At 38.5% G+C, this 21,760-nt stretch overlaps 2 protein-coding genes across 11 annotated transcripts in view; one reads left to right on the top strand and one right to left on the bottom strand.

Moving 5' to 3' along the window:
* SATL1 (spermidine/spermine N1-acetyl transferase like 1) overlaps positions 1–21,058 on the bottom strand; it is a 28,734-nt gene extending 7,676 nt beyond the window's left edge. The window contains exons 1-5 of one of the 4 annotated variants that reach the window (XM_077890163.1): positions 20,014–21,058; positions 17,970–18,021; positions 5,590–5,670; positions 5,139–5,192; positions 3,935–3,975 (exon numbers count right to left, since the gene is read on the bottom strand). In XM_077890163.1, coding sequence (XP_077746289.1) covers positions 3,935–3,975; positions 5,139–5,192; positions 5,590–5,670; positions 17,970–18,021; positions 20,014–20,679 — 894 coding nt within the window. In that variant the 5' untranslated portion in view covers positions 20,680–21,058. Of the gene's footprint in view, positions 1–3,934; positions 3,976–5,090; positions 5,193–5,589; positions 5,671–17,969; positions 18,022–20,013 lie in introns of all 4 variants that reach the window. The other 3 variants (XM_077890162.1, XM_077890164.1, XM_077890165.1) reach the window with 3 other exon arrangements.
* The window catches only part of APOOL (apolipoprotein O like), a 254,234-nt gene that overhangs the window by 113,064 nt on the left and 119,410 nt on the right, over positions 1–21,760 (top strand). The window lies entirely within an intron of this gene.

Genomic DNA, 21,760 nt, shown 5'->3' with positions numbered 1-21,760 from the left:
GCATTTGACAAAATACAGCATCCATTCCTGATCAAAACTCTTCACAGTGTAGGGATAGAGGGAACATTCCTCGACATCTTAAAAGCCATCTATGAAAAGCCCACAGCAAATATCATTCTCAATGGGGAAGCACTGGGAGCCTTTCCCCTAAGATCAGGAACAAGACAGGGATGTCCACTCTCACCACTGCTGTTCAACATAATACTGGAAGTCCTAGCCTCAGCAATCAGACAACAAAAAGACATTAAAGGCATTCAAATTGGCAAAGAAGAAGTCAAACTCTCCCTCTTCACCGATGACATGATACTCTACATAGATATTTTTGATTTGTGGTTTCTTTTTGATTTCTATATATTTTCTTTTATTGAAGTTTGATTTGCCAGCATATAACACCCAGTGTTTATCCCATCAAGTGCCTGATGTCCATCGACAGATGAATGATTTGTGGTTTCTAATAACAAACATATATCATAGCAGTTTATATTAATTTGATGATCAATTAAGCCTCCCACATTTTGTGTATAATATGCCCTACTTCATGTCCTTTCATTTTGTGGATCCTTTTATATTTATAGATACACTTGGTCTTACTCCTTTTGCATTTTAACCTCCATAGTAGTTCTATAAATGATTTATCTATGGCTTTTATTTTGTTTGCATTTAACTGTGGAGTTTCTTTCCTTTCATAATTTCTTAACTCCTGATTATCATGTTTTCTTCCCAAAGAATACCCTTTAATGTTTCTTCTAAGGATGGTTTAGTCATGATGAACTGCTTTCTTTTTTGTTTGGGAAACTCTCTCTCTACTTCTATTCTGAATGATAGCCTTGCTGGATAGCCATGAAATGAGTATTCTTGGTTGCAGGTTTTTTCCTTTCATCTCTGAACATATCATGCCACTTCTTCCTGGCCTGCAAAGTTTCTGCTAAAAAATCAGCTGACAGCCTTATGGGATTTCCCTTGTATATAACTTTTCTCTTACTACTTTTAAAATTCTCTATCACTACTATTTTGCTACTTTAATAATTATATGTATTGGTATGAATCTCCTTGGGTTGATTTTCTTGGGGACTCTGTGCCTCCTGGATCTGAATATCTATTTCCTTCCCAGATTAGGGAAGTTTTCAGCTATTATTTCTTCAAATAAATGTTTTGTCTCCTTCTCTTTTCTCTTTTTGAGATCTGTATAATGTGAATTTTATTAGATTTGATAACGTCACTGAGTTCCCTAAACATATTCTCATTTTTAATTATTTTTTTCTTTTTCCTGTTCAGCTTTATTGCTTTCCATTATTCTTTTAGCTCACTGATCTGTTCTTCTGTCTCCTCTAATCTATTGATTCCCTATAGTCTATTTTTCATTTCAATTATTGAATTACTCATCTCATTGGTTCTTTTTTGTTTTCTATTTCTTTGTGGAAAGTTTCCCTGAGATTTTCCACTTTTCTCAAGTCCAGTATCTCTATGACCATTAGTTTAAATATATTATCAAGTATCTTGCTTATATCCATTTCATTTAGCTCTTTTGCTGTGGTTTTATACTGGTCTTTCATTTGGGATATATTCCTCTTATTTTGTCTAACTCCCTATGTTTGTTTATATGTCTTAGGGAAATCAGTTATGTCTCTATACTGTCTTGAATGTAGTGGCCTTACAAAAAAGAGGTCCTATGGTGCCTTGCAGCACTGTGCCCCCTGTTCACCAGAACCAGGTGTTTCATCAGTATCTTCTATGTGGTTTTTGTGTGCCCTATTGTGGCTAAGCCTCATTTGCTTTAAGTCCAGTTGGCTGCAGTGACCTGCTTTGATTATTGTGGGCCATATTTGGTCCTATGCTGTTAAGGGGCCATTTTGTGGCTGTAGGCTTATAGTTGGGCATTGACAACAATCAGGTCAAATGTCTGTCTTAAGCCCAGTTTGCTAGGGCAGAAGCCATACCAGACTGCAGAGTGCTTTTCTTGTGTTGTCTCCGAAGAGGCTTATGTTGGTAGGCAGAGGCTGCAAACAAATCAGATGCTATTCCCAGTTTGCTCATAAGCGTTGTGGTAGCACCAACCTGCAGGGTGCTCTTCCTGCCTTGGACCTTGAGAGGCTTTTCCTATTAGACAGGGCTGGCAAACCAAATGCCTGCCCCCAATGTGCCATGGTTGCAGTGACCCCAAACTGCAGGAATCTCTCCCCATGCTTCCTCTGAGAGTTTTTTGTTGGTGGATGGAACCAGTTATCATATCAGATGCCTGCCCCAGTCCATATACTGGTCCTGCAGACCCCCTGCTGATCAGGGCACTCTCTCTGCACTGCCAGTTATAAGGTTTGGCTGCTAGGGCTACAGTCAAACTGATATGTGTGATTATCTATCCCTTTCCTAAGGGCAGGAGTCATTTTGGACTGGTGCAGGTCACTGCCAGAGCTGCTTGAATAAGACCTGACAGGAGCTATTTTGGAGGGACTCTTGCTGAGTGGGGTGGATTGGATGGAAGGGATCCAAAGGAGAATGTGGGGTGGGATGCACAGTATTAACAAGGTAGGTGCAGCATACCCCCTGTTTCCCACAAGTATCCAGCTATATAGGCTGTGAGGTAGGGAGTGGGGGAGGAGAGAAATGGCTACCACCAGCTCTTTTATTCTTAAAGTAGTGACCTAAAGATCCCTGCTCTTCCAGCACATATTCTGAGATTTGTAAATAAATATTGGATATCCTAGGTATTTTTCATACTGCTGCTTCTATGCTGTATCTTGGCAGGATTGTTTGTTATATTGTCTCTTTAAGAATGGGGACTCTATTTCTTACTGCCCTCTCACTCTCAGTGCTAAACCCACTGATTTTTAAAGTTCCTGGATTATAGTGGAAAGGAGAGAAAATGAGTGGGGAAAATTAGAGAGGATGACAAAACATCAGAGACTCCTAACTCTGGGAAATGAACAAGGGGTAGTGGAAGGGGAGGTGGGCAGGGGGATGGGATGACTGGATGATGGGCACTGAGGGGGGCACTTGATGGGATAAGCACTGGGTGTTATACTATATGTTGGCAAATCGAACTCCAATTAAAAAAAAAAGTTCCTGTAGTTAAGCCTAGGTGGTTATAAAAACTTAGGAAGTTAACCCCCTTGGTTTTCAAAGCCAAATGTTATGGGTACTTGTCTCCAATGCAGATCCCCCATGCCTGGGCTGCCTGGGGTGGAGTCTGATCCTCTTCCTTCTATATGCTTGAGGCGTCCTTCCCTTTTGTGATTAGTCTCCCCAGGAATTTGGTTATTGACCTTCTCTATGCCTCTCCTACCATTTTTTAAAGATTAATTTATTTATTCATGAGAGATACAGAGAGAGAGGGCAGAGACATAGGCAGAGGGAGGGAGCCTGATATGGGACTAGATCCTGGATGCCAGGATCACGCCCTGAGCCAAAGGCAGGGGCTCAACCACTGAGCCACCCAGGTGTCCCTCTCTTACCCTTATTGATGTGGCATCCTCTCCTTGATTAACGGGAATGTCTGTTCTGCTAGAGTTTGGGGTCATTTTCTGGGTTGGTTCCACAGATATGGCTGTTTTCTAGTTGTATCCCTGTGACAAAATGAGCTTAGGAGGCTCCAACTACTCCCCACTTACCAGAAGTGATTTTTATGCTATTCTTATATTCATACCATGGACCTATTTTATGGGTAATATTGCCTTCTAATATCCCTCTTGCTTGTCTCTGCTTTATAGCAAAGTGGTGTATAGTGTGGTTGTGGACTATGTAGAAATCAATTTTTTATTAAATATAATTTAAATATAATCCATATGAATATCTGATTTGAAGATCTATTTTAATTGGAATAAAGAAATATTTTGAGGTTATGTTCAGAAGGTGGGATAAATTATCTAATTTATACTCTTAAATATTTAATGAAGATAATGATAACATATAGAATATCTTTACTAAATATAATACATACCTGACTTAATCTCTTCAGCATTTCAGCTCCAATACCTAGACCTTTTAAAATATATAATGGAAAATGAACCATGTTTAAAAAATCCACTTAACAAATTTATTTGCTTTAATCTTAAGTAAAATATAAACCCTATATCAGGGAGCCTGGGTGGCTCAGTGGTTGAGCCTCTGCCTTCCACCCAGTGTGTGATTCTGGTGTCCTGGGATTGAGTCCCACATTGGGTGCCCTGCACAGAGCCTGCTTCTCTCTCTGTCTCTGCCTTTCTGTGTCTCTCATGAATAAATAAATAAAATCTTTTTAAAAAACACATGTATCTGGCTGTTATATATTAAGAGCTTGTGTTGTAACTCAACTCATTAACATTTTTAATATCTTCCTCCGAATTGTAATATGGTTCCAAAGGTAATAGAAGAGATTTTGGATTTAAAGATTGATGAAGCAGAAATGAGTCACTGTCACTATCATAATATATTTCTTACTCACTTTCAGACAAAACAGGCTAAAACATAAATGCATTTCTTTTAAAGATAAAAGGATAGCTACAGGGCACCTGGGTGAATCAGTAGATTGGGCTTCTGCCTATGGCTCAGGTCATGGTCCCAGGGTCCTGGGATTGAGCCCTGTGTTGGGCTCCCTCCTCAGTGGGAAGCCTGGTTTTCCCTCTTCCTCTGCCCATTCCCCTGCTTGTGTGCTCTCACTCTCCAAATAAATAAAATCCTTTTTTTAAAAAAAGGATAGCTGGGATGCCTGGGTGGCTCAGTGGTTGAGCGTCTGCCTTCGGCTCAGGGCATGATCCCATAGTCCCGGGATCGAGTCCCACATCGGGCTCCCTGCATGGAGCCTGCTTCTCCCTCTGCCTATGTCTCTGCCTGCCTCTCTCTGTGTCTCTCATGAATAGATAAATAAAATCTTTAAAAAAGGATAGCTGTGATAATTTGGCTTATTCAGGCCTTTACAGGAACTAATGGAAAGTCCTTTCCAAATCTGTGGTTGAGTTTTTACCATATGCAAGGATAACTAGGATAATGATCAGGCTCATGAAATAGAAGTGAGTTATATTAACTAACTTAAATACCATATTTATACTGAAGCCCCATCCTTAAAATATGCCATTTTAATTTTTAAACTATAAGTAATAATTTAAGTGTAGCTTGACCTCGGTAAGCTTGTATGACATAAAAATCCTCTAGGTAAAGTAACTTGCCAATCCAGGGGTCGTATGTAAAGTAGTACATGGCAAATCCAACAGTCACTTTGCCTAGAAGAGGGAAGAGAGGGTACAATGAGGCTAAGGCTTTGAATCATTGAGTGGTCTTTCCTCTAAAATTGAATATCTTAGAGTTTTTTTTAAGTATTAAAGTAATAAAAGCTTACTGGACAAAATGTCAAACAATATGAAAATATATAATGTAGGTTTAAGTCCCATATAACACAATCCTAAAAAGATAAGCCATCTTTTAACAATGTATATTCTTCCAAATTTTTTCCTATGCATATACAAGTATATACCACACATTTTCTTTCTTAAAAAAATGAATTTATGTACTTATACTCTCCTACTCTATTTAATAGTAAGTCTATACTATCAAACTGTTCATTTTCAGGGTAGAGAAAGTATACTACAGATTAAATTGGAAGAAGCAGATTTATTTTACCTGATGGTTTTTGTTGACTGTGTACTTCTGCAATCAGGCAGTAGAAAAGGGGATTGTCCCCAAAGCCATCCCTGAGTAAATCTGAAATATAAATTCATAAATAATGTATTAGAAAGATTAGAAAGTTTATAGTAAAAAAAGAAAGTTTATAGTAAAGAAAAGGAAGGTGGTAAAGTAGGCAGCACTAGGAATTCATCTTTTCACCTGTACAACTGTACTGGCAGTGAATATTTTGGAACTCTAGAGTTTTTTGAGCACTTGGAACTTCTAGAGTACAGCTGGGCTGGTAAATTGCAGTTAAATTCAGCTATCAGCCCATAGTGGCTTACAAGTCTCCCCTGGCCCTTTGCCTCATGGAAGCAGCTGTACGGTCAATAACATGAATTGCTGAGTGTCTTGCTGGAGCCAGGATAGGCATTTGGGAACTTATCCTCCAAATACTGGAGTTCTGTGTTCTGATCATGGATTGTTACTCTGAATGCTGAGGTGCCAGCTTAGAAGTTAGCCACAATTTTTCCAACCTTCACCAATAAAAGCAGCTTCCAGATGTAAAAAGAACCACATTTATTTTGACATTTAAAACCAACCACATATATAGAGAATTTAGAAAGCTACCATGTATAACTAGGAAAAGATACAGACTTAGAAAAGGCCTTAGAACACCTTAAACATGTAACTTACGCTGATCTCTGACACAGACACCCCATAACAATAAAAAAAAAAAAAACAGCCATCCCTGGGGAAGGGGGAGAATTTTATTTCCAGAGTTAACATATTTTAAGATTAAAATGTCCAGGGCAGTCCGGGTAGCTCAGTGGTTTAGCGCCGCCTTCAGCCCAGGGCCTGATCCTGGAGTCCTGGGATCGAGTCCCACGTCAGACTTCCTCCTGCATGGGGCCTGCTTCTCCCTCTGCCTCTCTCTCTCTCTCTCTCTCTCTCGAATAAATAAATAAAATCTTTAAACAAAAGATTAAAATGTCCACTTTTCAACAAGTCACAAGGCATATAAAAAAATCGGAAACTATGCCCCATTCAAAAGAATGAAGTAAGTCAATAGAAAATATACCTAAGGAAGGCCACATGTACTAAACCAAGACTAAAACAACTATCTTAAAGATGCTAAGAGAGCTAAAGGAAAGACATGCACAAAAACAGGGACCAAATGTATGAACAAAATAAGAATCTCAGTAACAAAATACAAATTATAAAAAAGAAGCCCCACCAAAAAATTCTGAAGGTGATAAGCATAATAATTGAAGTGGCAAATGCACTGTAGAGGTTCAAAATCAAAACTGAGCTAACAGAAGAAAAAAATCAGTGAATTTGAATATTACGACAATTGAAATTACCAAGTCAGGAACTGAAATAAAAACAAGAGGAAAAGTAAACAGCTTAGGGACTTTATCAAACTCTATCAAGTGGGCCAATATACACACTCTAAGGCAGAATCTCAAAAGGATAAGAGACAGGAAAAAAGAATTTTTTGAAGAAATGGTGGCTGAAAACTTCCCAAATTGGAATCAATTAATGAATCTACAAATCCAAGCTCAACAAACTCCCGAGTAGTATAAATTGAAAAAGAACACCACCAAGACACATAATCAAACTGCTAAAAGTATAAATTGAAAAAGAACACCACCAAGACACATAATCAAACTGCTAAAAGACAAAAAAGAATCTTGAAAGCAGTAAGAGAGAAGGATCTTGTCACATACAGTGGATCATCATTAGGATTATCATCTGATTTTTCATCAGAAACCCTGGACACCCGAAGGCAGTGGGTTGATCTATTCAAAGTGCTGGGGGGAACCTATCAACTGAGAATTCTAGCTCTACCAAAAGTGCCCTTCACAAATGGTGGAGAAATTGAGACATCCCCAGATCACCACCAAAAACAAAACCTGAGGGATTTCATTATAATTAGACCCTGCCCTGTATAAAATGCTAGAAGTCCTTCAGATTGACATGAAAGAAAACTAGATAGTAACTCAAAACCACATAAAGAAATAAAAGATAAAAGTAAAGGAAAAAAAAAAGTAAAGGTACCTAGTTAAAGGTAAATACATGAACAATTATAAGGACTAGAGTCATTTTAATTTTGTTTATAACTCTGCTTTTTATTTCCTACATGATTTAAAGACAAATGCATAAAACTGATTATTAATGTATGTTATTGGGTACACAGTATACAAAGATGTAATCTCTAACATCAATAATATAAAAGAAGGGAAATAGAGGTGTACAAAAGAGTTTTGTATGCTATTGGAATTAAGCTGGTATAAATTCAAATTAGACTATTATAACTTTAGAATGTTAAAAGTAATCTCCATAATAACCACAAAGAAAATATCTATAAAATTTACACATAAGGAAATGAGAAGGGAATAAAAATATTTCAATACAAAAATCAACAAAACACAAAAGAAGGTAGCAATGGAGGAAATGAACAAAAAGGCTATGGCATATAGAAAACAGCAAAATGGCAGAAGTCCCTCCTCAGTAATTAAATGTAAATGGATTAAGCAATCTAATCAAAAGACAGAGATGAGCAGAATGGATTAAAAAATATGATCCAACTATATACTGTCTATAGGAGACTCACTTTAGATTTAAACACACATAGACACACAGAAAAGTTGAGAGTGAAATAATGGAAAAATGATGTTTCATCCAAATAATAGCCAAAAGAGAGCTGAGGTGGGTGTACCATATCAGACACAATAAACTTTTAAGTTAGAACTGTTAAAAGAGACAAAGAATGAGGTTATTTGATAATAAAAGGATCAATTCACCAAGAAGATAAACATTTATAAACATTTATGTACCAATCTCAGAGCACCAAAATATATGAAGCAAATACTGACAGAGTTGAAGATAGAAAAATAGCTCTACAATAAGAGTTGGAAACGTCAAGTCTTCAATTTCAGTAATATATTTAACAACCAGACAGAGATGAATAATTTACTAGATTATTTGAACAATATATATCAAATGGACCTAAAATAAATACACAGTACACTACACCAAACAGCAACACAATGCACATTTTTCTCAAATGCACATGGAACTTTCTCTAGGATAGACCATATCTTAGGCCAAAAAAAACAAGTCAATAAAATTTGAAAGAGTGAAATCATAGAAGTATCTTTTCTAATCATAGTGGAATGAAACTAGAAATCAACAGCAGAAGGAAACTAGGAATATCATGTAGAAATTAATGCACTCTTAACCACTAGTTCAAAGAAGAAATTACAAGGGAAATTAGAAAACACTTAGAGATGAATGAAAGTGAAAATACAACATATGAAACTTATGGAGTGTAGTGAAAACAGTGCTTGGAAACTTACACCTATAAATGCCTACATTTAAAAAGATGTCAAGCAATAACCTAATCTTATACCTTAAGAAACTAGAAAAAAGGAGCAAAGTAAGCCCAAAGCTAATAGAAGAGAGTTAATAATAAAGTTTAGAGCAGAGATAAACAAAATAAAGGGGGAAAAAAGTACAATAGAGAAAAATCAGTAATACCAAAAGTTGGATTTTTGAAAATATCAATAAATTGACAACTAGACTGACAAGAGAGAAGATGCAAGTAATTAAAGTCAAAAATAAAATAACAGGGCAGCCCAGATGGCTCAGCGGTTTAGCGCCACCTTCAGGCCAGGGCGTGATCCTGGAGACCTAGGATCGAGTCCCACGTCAGGCTCCCTGCATGGAGTCTGCTTCTCCGTCTGCCTGTGTCTGCCTCTCTCTCTGTGTCTCTCATGAATAAATAAATAAAATCTTTTAAAAAAAGAAATAAAACAACACTACTACTAACATTACAGAGATGAAAAGGATTATAAGTAAATACTATGAACTTTACACCAAGAAATTAGATAACCTAGAAGAAATGAACAAATTCCTTTAAAATTACAAATGACCTAAACTGATAAAAGAAAAAATATGAGCAGACCTGTAACAAGAGTTTGAATCAGTAATCAAAATATTTCTCAACAAAGAAAAGTTAGGAACCATGAGATGATTTCTCTGGTGAGTTCTATCAAATATTTAAAGAAGAATTAACACAATCCTTAAACTCTTCCAAAACTTTTGAAGAGGAAGAAACGTCCTCATTCTATGAAGTCACTATTACTTTGATAGCAAAGACAAGTAAACACATCACAAGAGGTGACCCTGGGTGGCTCAGTTAAGCATCTGCCTTCCGCTCAGGTCATGTTCTCAGGGTCCTGGGATAGAGCCCCACTGGACTCCCCACTCAGCAGAGGCGTCTGCTTTTCCCTCTTCCTCTGCCCCTCCCCCCAACTTGTTCTCTCTCTGGCTCTCTCTCTTAAATAAATAAAAAAATATTAAAAAATTCATCGCAAGAAGAGGCTGGGCAAAATGGCAGAAGAGTAGGGTCCCCAAGTCACCTGTCCCCACAAAATTACCTAGATAACTTTCAAATCATCCTGAAAACCTATGAATTCGGCTTGAAATTTAAAGAGAGAACAGCTGGAATGCTACAGTGAGAAGAGTTTGCGCTTCTTTCAAGGTAGGAAGACGGGGGGAAAGAAATAAAGAAACAAAAGGCATCCAAGGGGGAGGGGCTTCACGAGGAGCAGGGCTAAGGCCGTGGCGAGTGCCTCCAGGACAGGAAAGCCCCGTCCCGGAGAAGCAGGAGCTTCACCAATCTTCCCGGTAGGAAAGGCGTAGGAAAGGCGCTCCCAGGGAACTCGGACAGGATCCCAGGAGGGCGGGAATGCCCTCAGGCTCCCAGGGGCACTAACAGAGCACCTGTGCCCCGGGGAGAGCGTGCCACACCCCGTGGCCTAGCTTCCTAAAGGGCTGCAGCATGCGCCCGGCTGGAACCAGGTGCAGCTCGGAGGCGGCTCCAGCAGAGGCTCCGCGCAGAAGGAGCTGCGAGGCAGGGAGCGTGATTCCAACAGCACAGGCCCTGGAGCCCAGGGTGCCGGGGGACACAGCCCAAGATCCGGCGATCCCCCCTGGGACAGGCAGAAGCCGGGAGGGCACAGGACAGCAAGGAAACTCCTGCCACCAGGCCCCCCCAAGCTGTGCAGATCAGCAGCCCACACGCGGGGGCATCCAGGCCCCTGCAGACTGAGAGCTCCATAGTTACTGCCGGAGCTGATTTACAAGGCTGGAGAGCTGGCCGCCACCACTGTGGTTGTTCCTTCTGGGGCCTCAAGGGTAAACAACCCCCACTGAGCTTCACAGTGGCCTCACAGGGTAAACAGGTTAAACAACTTTCACTGAGCCTTGCACCAAGCAGGAGACTGAGCAGCTCCCCCAAGTGCAGACACCTGAGAATCAGCACAGCAGGCCCCTCACCAGAACCAGCTAGACGGACAGGGGAAAAACAAATTATTGACCCAGCAGGAAAGTTCCAGGGGAAGTAAAGGGATTTACAGTATATAGAAACAGAGGATACGCCCCCTTGTTTTTTGTTTTCTGTTTGCTTACACCCCTTTTTTTTCTCTTCTCCTTTTTTTTCCTTCTTCGTTTTTTTCCTTTTTTTCTTTTTCTATTCTTCTTTCTCTTCTTTTTCTCCTTGTCCCAATACAATTGGTTTTTGGCCACTCTTCACTGAGCAAAATGACTAGAAGGAGAAACTCACCTCAAAAGAAAGAATCAGAAACAGTCTTCTCTCCCAAAGAGTTACAAAATTTGGATTACAATTCAACGTCAGAAACCCAATTCAGAAGCACAAGTATAAAGCTACTTGTGGCTCTAGAAAAAAGCACAAAGGACTCAAAAGACTTCATGACTCCAGAATTTAGATCTAATCAGGCAGAAAATAAAAATCAATTAAATGAGATGCAATCCAAACGAGAGGTCCTAACGACGAGGGTTAACGAGGTAGAAGAACGAGTGAGTGACATAGAAGACAAGTTGATGGCAAAGAGGGAAACTGAGGAAAAAAGAGACAAACAATGAAAAGGTCATGAGGATAGATTAAGGGAAATAAGTGAAAGCCTCAGGAAGAAAAATCTACGTTTAATTGAGGTTCCCAAGGGTGCCGAAAGGGAAAGAGGTCCAGAATATGTATTTGAACAAATCATAGCTGAAAACTTTCCTAATCTGGGAAGAGAAACAGGCATTCAGATCCAGGAGAGAGATCCCCTCCTAAAATCAATAAAAACCGTTCAACACCTCAACATTTAATACTTAAGCTTGCAAATTCCAAAGATAAAGAGAAGATCCTTAAAGCACCAAGAGACAAGATATCCCTAAACTTTATGGGGAGAAATATTAGATTAACAGCAGCCCTCTCCACCAAGACCTGGCAGGCCAGAAAGGGCTGGCAGGATATATTCAGGGTCCTAAAAGAGAAGAACCTACAGTCAAGAATACTTTATCCAGCAGGCCCTCATTCAGAATAGAAGGAGAGATAAAGAGCTTCAAGATAGGCAGAAACCAAAACAAAAGGGACCTCCAAACCAGTTCTCCAAGAAATATTAAGGGGGACTCTGTAAAAGAAAGAGGAAGTCCAAGGAAACAATCCACAAAAACAGGGACTGAATAGGTATCATGATGACACTAAACTCATATCTTTCAATAGTAACTCTGAATGGGAATGGCCTTCATGACCCGATCAAAAGGTGCAGGGTTTCAGGCTGGATAAAAAAGCAAGACCCATCTAGTTGCTGTCTACAAGAGACGCATTTAAGACATAAGGACACCTACAGCCTGAAAATAAAAGGTTTGAGAACCATGTACCATTCAAATGGTCCTCAAAAGAAAACAGGGGTAGCCATCCTTATATCAGATAAACTAAAGTTTATCCCAAAGACTCTAATGAGAGATGAAGAGGGACACTATATCATACTTAAAGGATCTATCCAACAAGAGGACTTAACAATCATCAATATATATGCCCTGAATGTGGGAGCTGCCAAGCCTATCAATCAATTAATAACCAAAGTTAAGACATACTTAGATAATAATACACTTATACTTGGAGACTTCAGTCTAGCGCTTTCTACAATCGACAGGTATTCTAATACAACATCTCCAAAGAAACGAGAGCTTTAAATGATACACTGGACCAGATGGATTTCACAGATATTTACAGAACTTTACATCCAAATGCAACTGAATACACTTTCTCCTCAAGTGCACATGTAACTTTCTCCAGAATGGACCACATACTGGGTCGCAAATCAGGTCTGAACCGATACCAAAAGATTGGGATCGTCCCCTGCATATTTTCAGACCATAATGCTTTGAAACTAGAAGTAAATCACAAGAAGTTTGGAAGGATTTCAAACACGTGGAGGTAAAGGACCATCTTGCTAAAATATGAAAGGGTCAATCAGGAAATTAGAGAAGAATTAAAAAGATTCATGGAAACTAATGAGAATGAAGATACAACCATTCAAAATCTTTGGGATACAGCAAAAGCAGTCCTGAGGGGAAATACATCCCAATACAAGCATCCATTCAAAAACTGGAAAGAACTCAAATACTAAAGCTTACCTTACACCTAAAGGAGCTGGAGAGAAAATATCAAATAGGTGCTACACCCAGCAGAAGTAGAGTGTTAATAAATATTCGAGCAGAACTCAATGAAATCAAGACCAGAAGAACTGTGGAACAGATAAACAAAACCAGAAGTTGGTTCTTTGAAAGTATTAATAAGATGGAAAAGCCATTAGCCAGTCTTATTAAAAAGAAGAGAGAAAAGACTTAAATTAATAAAATCATGAATGAGAAAGAGATCACTACCAACACCAAGGAAATACAAATGATTTTAAAAACATATTATGAACAGCTATACGCCAATAAATAGGGCAATGTAGAAGAAATGGATGCATTTCTGGAAAACCACAAAATACCAAAACTGGAGCAAGAAGAAATAGAAAACCTGAACAGGCCAATAACCAGGGAGGAAATTGAAGCAGTCATCAAAAACCTCCCAAGACACAAAAGTCCAGGGCCAGATTACTTCCCAGGCGAATTCTATCAAACATTTAAAGAAGAAACTGTAACTATTCTACTAAAGCTGTTCAGAAAGATAGAAAGAGATGAAATACTTCCAGACTCGTTCTGTGAGGCCAGCATCACCTTAATTCCAAAACCAGGCGAAGACCCCACCAAAAATGAGAATTATAGACCAATATCCCTGATGAACATGGATGCAAAAATTCTCAACAAGATATTAGCCAATAGGATACAACAATACATTAAGAAGATTATTCACCATGACCAAGTGGGATTTATCCCCGGGATGCAAGGCTGGTTCAACACTCGTAAAACAATCAATGTGATTCATCATATCAGCAAGAGAAAAAAAAGAACCTTATGATCCTCTCAATAGATGCAGAGAAAGCATTTGACAAAATACAGCATCCATTCCTCATCAAAACTCTTCACAGTGTAGGGATAGAGGGAATATTCCTCAGCCTTTTAAAAGCCATCTACGAAAAGCCCACAGCAAATATCCTTCTCAATGGGGAAACACTGGGAGCCTTTCCCGTAAGATCAGGGACAAGACAGGGATGTCCACTTTCACCACTGCTATTCAACATAGGACTAGAATTCCTAGCCTCAGCAATCAGACAACAAAAAGAAATAAAAGGCATTCAAATTGGCAAAGAAGAAGTCAAACTCTTCCTCTTCACAGATGACATGATACTGTACATAGAGAACCCAAAAGACTCCATGCCAAGATTGCTAGAACTCATACAGCAATTCGGCAGCGTGGCAGGATACAAAATCTATGCCCAGATATCAGTGGCATTTCTATACACTAACAATGAGACCGAAGAAAGAGAAATTAAGGAGTCAATCCCATTTACAATTGCATCCAAAAGCATAAGATACCTAGGAATAAATGTAACCAAAGAGGTAAAGGATCTATACCCTCAAAACTATAGAACACTTCTGAAAGAAATTGAGGAAGACACAAAGAAATGGAAAAATATTCCATGCTCATGGATCGGCAGAATTAATATTGTGAAAATGTCAATGTTACCCAGGGCAATTTACACGTTTAATGCAATCCCTATCAAAATACCATGGACTTTCTTCAGAGAGTTAGAACAATTTATTTTAAGATTTGTGTGGAATCAGAAAAGACCCTGAATAGCCAGGGGAATTAAAAAAAAAAAAACCATAGCTGGGAGCTACACAATGCCAGATATCAGGTTGTACTACAAAGCTGTGGTCATCAAGACAGTGTGGTACTGGCACAAAAACAGACACATAGATCAATGGAACAGAATAGAGAATCCAGAAGTGGACCCTCAACTTTATGGTCAACTAATATTCGATAAAGGAGGAAAGAGGGATCCCTGGGTGGCTCAGTGGGTTTAGCGCCTGCCTTCAGCCAAGGGCATGACCCTGGAGTCCCAGGATCGAGTCCCACGTCGGGCTCCCTGCATGGAGCCTGCGTCTCCCTCTGCCTGTGTCCTGTGTCTCTGCCTCTCTTTCTCTCTCTCTCTCTCTCTCTCACTCACTCTCTTTGTGTTTCTCATGAATAAATTTAAAAAAAATCTTAAAAAAAAGGAGGAAAGACTATCCACTGCAAGAAAGACAGTCTCTTCAATAAATGGTGCTGGGAAAATTGGACATCCACATGCAGAAGAATGAAACTAGACCACTCTCTTTCACCATACACAAAGATAAACTCAAAATGGATGAAAAATCTAAATGGGAGACATAAATCCATCAAAATCTTAGAGTAGAACACAGGCAACACACTTTTTGAACTCGGCCACAGTAAATTCTTGCACGATACATCCATGAAGGCAAGAGAAACAAAAGCAAAAATGAACTATTGGGACTTCATCAAGATAAGAAGCTTCTGCACAGCAAAGGATACAGTCAACAAAACTAAAAGACAACCTATAGAATGCGAGAAGATATTTGCAAATGATGTATCAGATAAAGGGCTAGTTTCCAAAATTTATAAAGAACCTTTTAAACTCAACAGCAAAGAAATAAACCAACAAATCCAATCATGAAATGGGCAAAAGATATGAACAGAGATCTCACAGAGGAAGACATAGACATGGCCAACAAGCCCATGAGAAAATGCTCTGCATCATTGGCCATCAGGGAAATACAAATCAAAACCACAATGAGATACCACCTCACACCAGTGAGAATGGGGAAAATTAACAAGGCAGGAAACCACAATTGTTGGAGAGTATGTGGAGAAAGGGGAACCCTCTTGCACTGTTGGTGGGAATGTTAACTGGTGCAGCCACTCTGAAACACTGTGTGGAGGTTCCTCAAAGAGTTAAAAATAGATGTGCCCTACCACCCAGAAATTGCACTGCTGAGGATTTACCCCAAAAATACAGATGCAGTGAAACGCCGCGACACCTGCACCCCGATGTTTATAGCAACAACGTCCACAATACCCAAACTTTGGAAGGAGCCTTGGTGTCCATCGAAAGATGAATGGATAAAGAAGATGTGGTATATGTATACAATGGAATATTACTCAGCCATTAGAAATGACAAAAACCATTTGCTTCGACATGGATGGAACTGGAGGGTATTATGCTGAGTGAAATAAGTCAATCGGAGACGGACAAACATTATATGGTCTCATTTATTTGGATAATATAAAAAATAGTGAAAGCCAATAAATGGGAAAGGAGAATCAATAAGGGGAAATATCAGAAAGGGAGAGAGAACATGAGGGACTCCTAACTCTGGGAAAGCAACTAGGGGTAGTAGAAAGGGAGGTGGGCGGGGGATGGTGGTGACTGGGTGATGGGCACTGCGGGGGGCACTTGATGGGATTAGCACTGGGTGTTATTCTGTATGTTGGCAAATTGAGCACCAATAAAAAATAAATCAAAAAATAAAAAAATACATCAGAAGAAAACAAAATTATAGACCAATACCACTCATTTAGATGCAAAGATCGTCAACAAACTAAGCAAACTAAACTCACAGCATAGTACAAGAATCATTCAGCATGACCCATGACCAAGTGTGATTTATCCTAGGAATGAAAGGATGTTTCATCATAAGAAAATCAATCAATATAATACATCATATTAACAGAGCAAAAGGACAAAAGCACATGAACATCTCAATTGATGCAGAAAAGGTATTTGACAATACACTTTCATGACAAAAGTCCTCAGAAAACTAGGAATACAGGAAAATTCCTCAACATAATAAAGTTACATAAAATATAAAGAACAGTTAACTTCATATTCAATGGTGAATGGTTTAAGGCATCTCCCCTAAGATTAATAAGGCAGGATGCCCACTTTTACTACTGCTATTCAACATTTTACTGGAAGTTATAGCCAGAACTATTAGAAAGGAAAAAAATAAAAGCTATCTAAATTAGAAAGGAAGAGATAAATTGATCTCTGCAGATGACACAATCCTACTGATAAAAAATCTCAAAGAATCCAAAAAAAAGTTAATATATACAATAAAGGAATTCAGCAAATTTGCAGACTGTAAGATCAACAAACAAAAGTCAGTTTTGTTTCTATACATCAAAGAACAAACTAAAAAGTAAACTAAGTGACGGGATGAGCACTGGGTGATATGCTATATGTTGGCAAATTGAACTCCAATAAAAAATTTTTTAAAAAATAAAAAAAGTAAACTAAGAAAGCAATTCCATTTACAGTGGCCCCTAAAGTAAACAACTAGAAATAAATATAACCAAGGAAGTGAGATAGTTGCATGCTGAAAACTACAAAAATATTGCTGAAAGAAAAGGACCTAAATAAATAGAAAGACCTCATGTATTCATACATAAGACAACATTGTTAACATGCAGTACTACTCAAAGTGATCTAAAAAATTAATGCAATCCCTATCAGAATTCCAGTCCCTATCCCTTTTCACAGATATGGTAAAGCTGATCTTCAAATTCATTTGGAATTCCAAGAGTGTGATTCTGTCTGCTTTAATCATCTCTTTTGGTGTTCATATTTCCTGGCTGAAAAGTTCTAATTAATCATAAAATACTAGCCTATGGTTTTAATATTGCTGGCTATCAAAATGGAGTAAATATCTTAAAAATAGTTCACCATTTTGTGTTTATCCATTTCATCCTATCAAGCTACTACCAACATATTGGGCATTAAATTTACTTTATCTGAACAGTTACACTTCTCATTCTATCTTTTAACAATTAGTTAAAGTCTATTGCCCTCATAAAGATGTAAAAGCTCTTAAATATGAATTCCATACTTTAAAAATGGGGAAAATATAAAATAGAGGATCACTGACAAAGCTATCAAACTAATGTCCTGCACATGTAAATACTATTAATGGCATCATCTTTGTGTACCAAGGGCAGCAGCTTCCACATACCTAAATACAAGAAATATGTCTGTATACATTATGTCATGTTTCTTTTTTAGCTCTGAAAATACTATAAAACATCTTACCTGTTACTGTTAACTTCACTGAATCTAGCATGTTTTCACAGGAAGCCAATTCCTATCAAAGTAGAGAAAACTTTCAGTTTAAGGTTTAATAACAAATTCTTAGGACAATAATCATGAAGTTTTTATTGAGCATTTATTAATATAAGATGTCCCAGTCACTATTAATAAAAATGAGAATTAACTCCAGTCGTCTAGAAACTTAAAATCTGAAGTAGCACATTCAATAAAAGAATGTATGTAGAGAGATGAACTATGTCGATAACTCACTCATGAAAATCGGTTGTCCAGGTAACTAGTCTTGAATACAACCAGAAATGTGAAAGAAAAGTTAAAAGTGTTCCTGAATAGTCAAGGTAGATGTCACAAAGTCAATATACAATAAAGCTAGTAGACTTTACAGAAAAGTCTGTCATGTTTGCCTGTGAGGTGCTTTTCCCAGTTTAAACTTTATCAAGGTGACTTTTGACTCTATCATTTTTTTGCACATTCAAATTAATACATGGTTTGGATTTCATGCTTGGAAAAGCACTGCCCACTTCCAGATTATTAGAACATAAAACTGAAAGCTAATTAATTATTACATTCATTGTCTATGAATAAGTAATGTAATGTCTTATAAGAATAAGTAATTTAGTTTTTCTATTATTTTTCTGTGAATACTCATTAAAATTATTCCCAAGAAACTTCTGTTGTATATTCAGGTACATGGGGCAAATTTAAAAGTAAATGTGGTCAGGAACTCCACAGATACAGGTTCATTGAAGTGGGAGGGTCCAGTGATCTATTTTTCCTTTGGTGATGTTTTGAAAGATAAAGAAGATAAGTTTTCTGGATAGAGATATTCACTGCCATTCAATAATAAATTTATTAATTGCCAATTTGGTGTCACATACTAAGCTACGAAAAAATTTATTTTTTTCTACATGGAAAAATGTGCTTCTGGAATGACTAAAATGTAGTTGTGTTGTATATTTTGATTGATGATCTAATCATGCAGATTAATGCCAGTTAAAGAGATGATATGAGAACTTGTGAGGATAGAATAGAATGGAAGACATAGAAGGATAGATAACCCAGTTCTTACAGATCTGTAATAGGTCCTAGCATCATTTCAACAGATAGATTTCACTAGAAAACGTTTAGTGTTTTATTTTGGCTGTGAAAATACATTCTTTGATCAAAGGGAACATAAATTAGAAATGAAAACATTTTCATGGCAAAACTCTTTTTATAAGGCTCTTTTATCTATAACCTGCACCTTATACCAGCCTAATATTTACTCCATTAAAAATCTAGGCTGCTACTTTTATACGGAATTGTTTAGGTTGTGCATAAGCAATTGCTTCGAGTGCCACAGAACTTCAACACAGTAACCATGGCTATTAGTTTGTCCTCTTTACTATACTGGGATGATTTCCAGGAAGGCCATTAAAGTGAACTTTTAAATCAGGCATTTTTAACCCAACTTCTTGAACTCCTGGAGGCTGTGTATGGGACTCAGGAGTCAAAGAACTCTCTGAAATTGTATGGAAGATTTGTTCTGGATGAATGCTGTTTTCTGTACCATTAGCTTCTACACATAGGTGTGGTCTTAAAAGCAACAACACTCCCTACCCTAAAATCTTATCCATAAATACCTGAAATTCTATCACTAAAAGGTCATTCATTTAAGAAGCATCCCTCTTCTCTAAGATCCTCTTTTAAAGTTAAAATTTCCAAAAATAAATAAATAAAAATAAAGTTAAAATTTCCCCAGGAGGTACACCATTAGGTCCCTGAAATTTCCATGAATCCATCTCTCCCACTTCTGAGCTCACTATTCTAAGTCAAGAAATTTGTTTTATGCCATAACAATAATTCTTTCAATATAGATAGTACTATGATCATGATTTTAGATGTGAAAATTGAAGCCTAGACAGGTTAAATGTTGTGTACATGGGTCATAATTAGCCAAGCTAGGATTCAAACCCAACCTATGCCTTCCTTACTCTCGGCCCTAAACTAAAGCTATGAAACTCCACAGAATAAGGAGAAAGATGCTTACTTTAATTAGGCGCAGGATTTCTGGGCAGTCATGTGCCTCTGCAGGTCTTACTCGGAAAGATTTCATGAGGCTTGGCTGCCTCATGCCTGATTGGCTTCTGCCTGGTTGGCTTGGACTTGGTTGGTTTCTGTCTGCTTGGCTTGTCCCTGATTGGCTTGTTCCTGCTTGACTTGTGCCTGATTGGCTCCAGCCTGGTTGCCTTATGACTGATTGACCCATACTGAATTGGCTCAGGCCTGGTTGCCTCAGGCCTGGTTGCCTCAGGCCTGGTTGCCTCAGGCCTGGTTGACTCGTGCATGGCTGGCTTGGGCCTGATTGCCTCATGCTTAGTTGACTTGTACTGAATAAGCTCGAGGGTGGTTTTCTCGTGCATGGTTGCCACATGGCTGGTTGACTTAGGCCTGGTTGACTCATACCTAGTTGCCATGTGCCTGATTGGTTTGTGTCAGATAGACATGTACCTTGTTGGCTCCTGCCTATTTGGCTCTCGCCTGGCTGGCTCATTCCTGGTTGGTTCATGTCAGTTAAAGTTGTATTTGGTTGGTTTATGTTTAGTTGGTTCACCCCAAATAAGCTCATGCCTGGCTGGCTCATCCCTGGTTGATTCCTGTCTGGTAAGCTTGATTTGTTGTTCATGCTTGATTGGTTCATGCCCAGTTGATTCATCCCTGGTTGGCTAAGACTTGTTGACTTAGAACTGGTTGGCTGAGGACTGGCTGGCAGATGATGGTTTGGCAGATAACTGGTTGGCCAGTGACTGTCTTGATGGAGCAGGAGTCCTTAACTACAGCGCTGTAGTGGGAGGCTTTAGGATGTTTCTGTCTTTTCTCAACTTGATTCCTACTTTGAGATCCCTCTATCAAGATGAGAATGGTGAAAATAAAGGACTACCTAAAGGAGATTATTGATGCCTCCGATTTGCTGGAGTTGACCTCACCAGCGATCACAGCTGTAGGCTTGGCTGGGTTTCAGGTTGTCATCTGGCCTTTCTCTGCCAACAGGCGGGAAGTGAGGGGAAGAAGAAAATGGTCCTGGGGGAGTATTACTGCTTCACCCCCTTGCACAGTCACTGCATCATAATGATGAAGTCACAATGTTCATATTTACATGTCTAAGTCCTCCCTCATGTGGTGAGGGACAGCGCCTACTTGACCACCACTTTTTCCTCTTTTCCAGGAGTTTAAGAGGGTGAAGCAAGAAGTTGAAAGGAGTCTTAGAGTTTATGCTTGGCACTCTCCCTAGAAGTACTTGCTATTTTAACCACTCAATTCAAAGATAGTTGCCTTAATTCTGCTTTCCCTGTGCCCCTGCCCTGAAATAATTCACTTCCTATTGCTATCCTGACTTCCACTTACTACCTCTTTCCCGTAGGCATAGAAAATAGAATACTTAAGAAGGTTGTCCTAATGAGGTGCTCAAGTGTCTAAAGCAGAAAATGCTTTATGACCTAGGCTCAGTGGGAAACACATTATATGTTCTCATTTAATCCCATAGCAATCATATTATCCCCACTTCTGTGGAAAATAGTTCCAAAGATTTGGTAAACTAACTAAGGCCTCAACAGTTGGAGAAGAGCCTAAATTCAGGCCCAGGTCTATCCAACTTTATTTGCAGGTATTTTACCATTACACTATCCTATCTCTTACATACACTATGCTTATTCTCCACCCCCATATCTGTGAAATTAAGTATATTATCCTTTAACCCCTTCCTCCCTCACAGAAACCCTTCTCTCATCATTTTAATT

The sequence above is a fragment of the Canis aureus genome, chromosome X (assembly GCF_053574225.1).
Source record: "Canis aureus isolate CA01 chromosome X, VMU_Caureus_v.1.0, whole genome shotgun sequence".
Taxonomy (NCBI): domain Eukaryota; kingdom Metazoa; phylum Chordata; class Mammalia; order Carnivora; family Canidae; genus Canis; species Canis aureus.
This window is presented reverse-complemented; position numbering and strand designations above follow the sequence as displayed.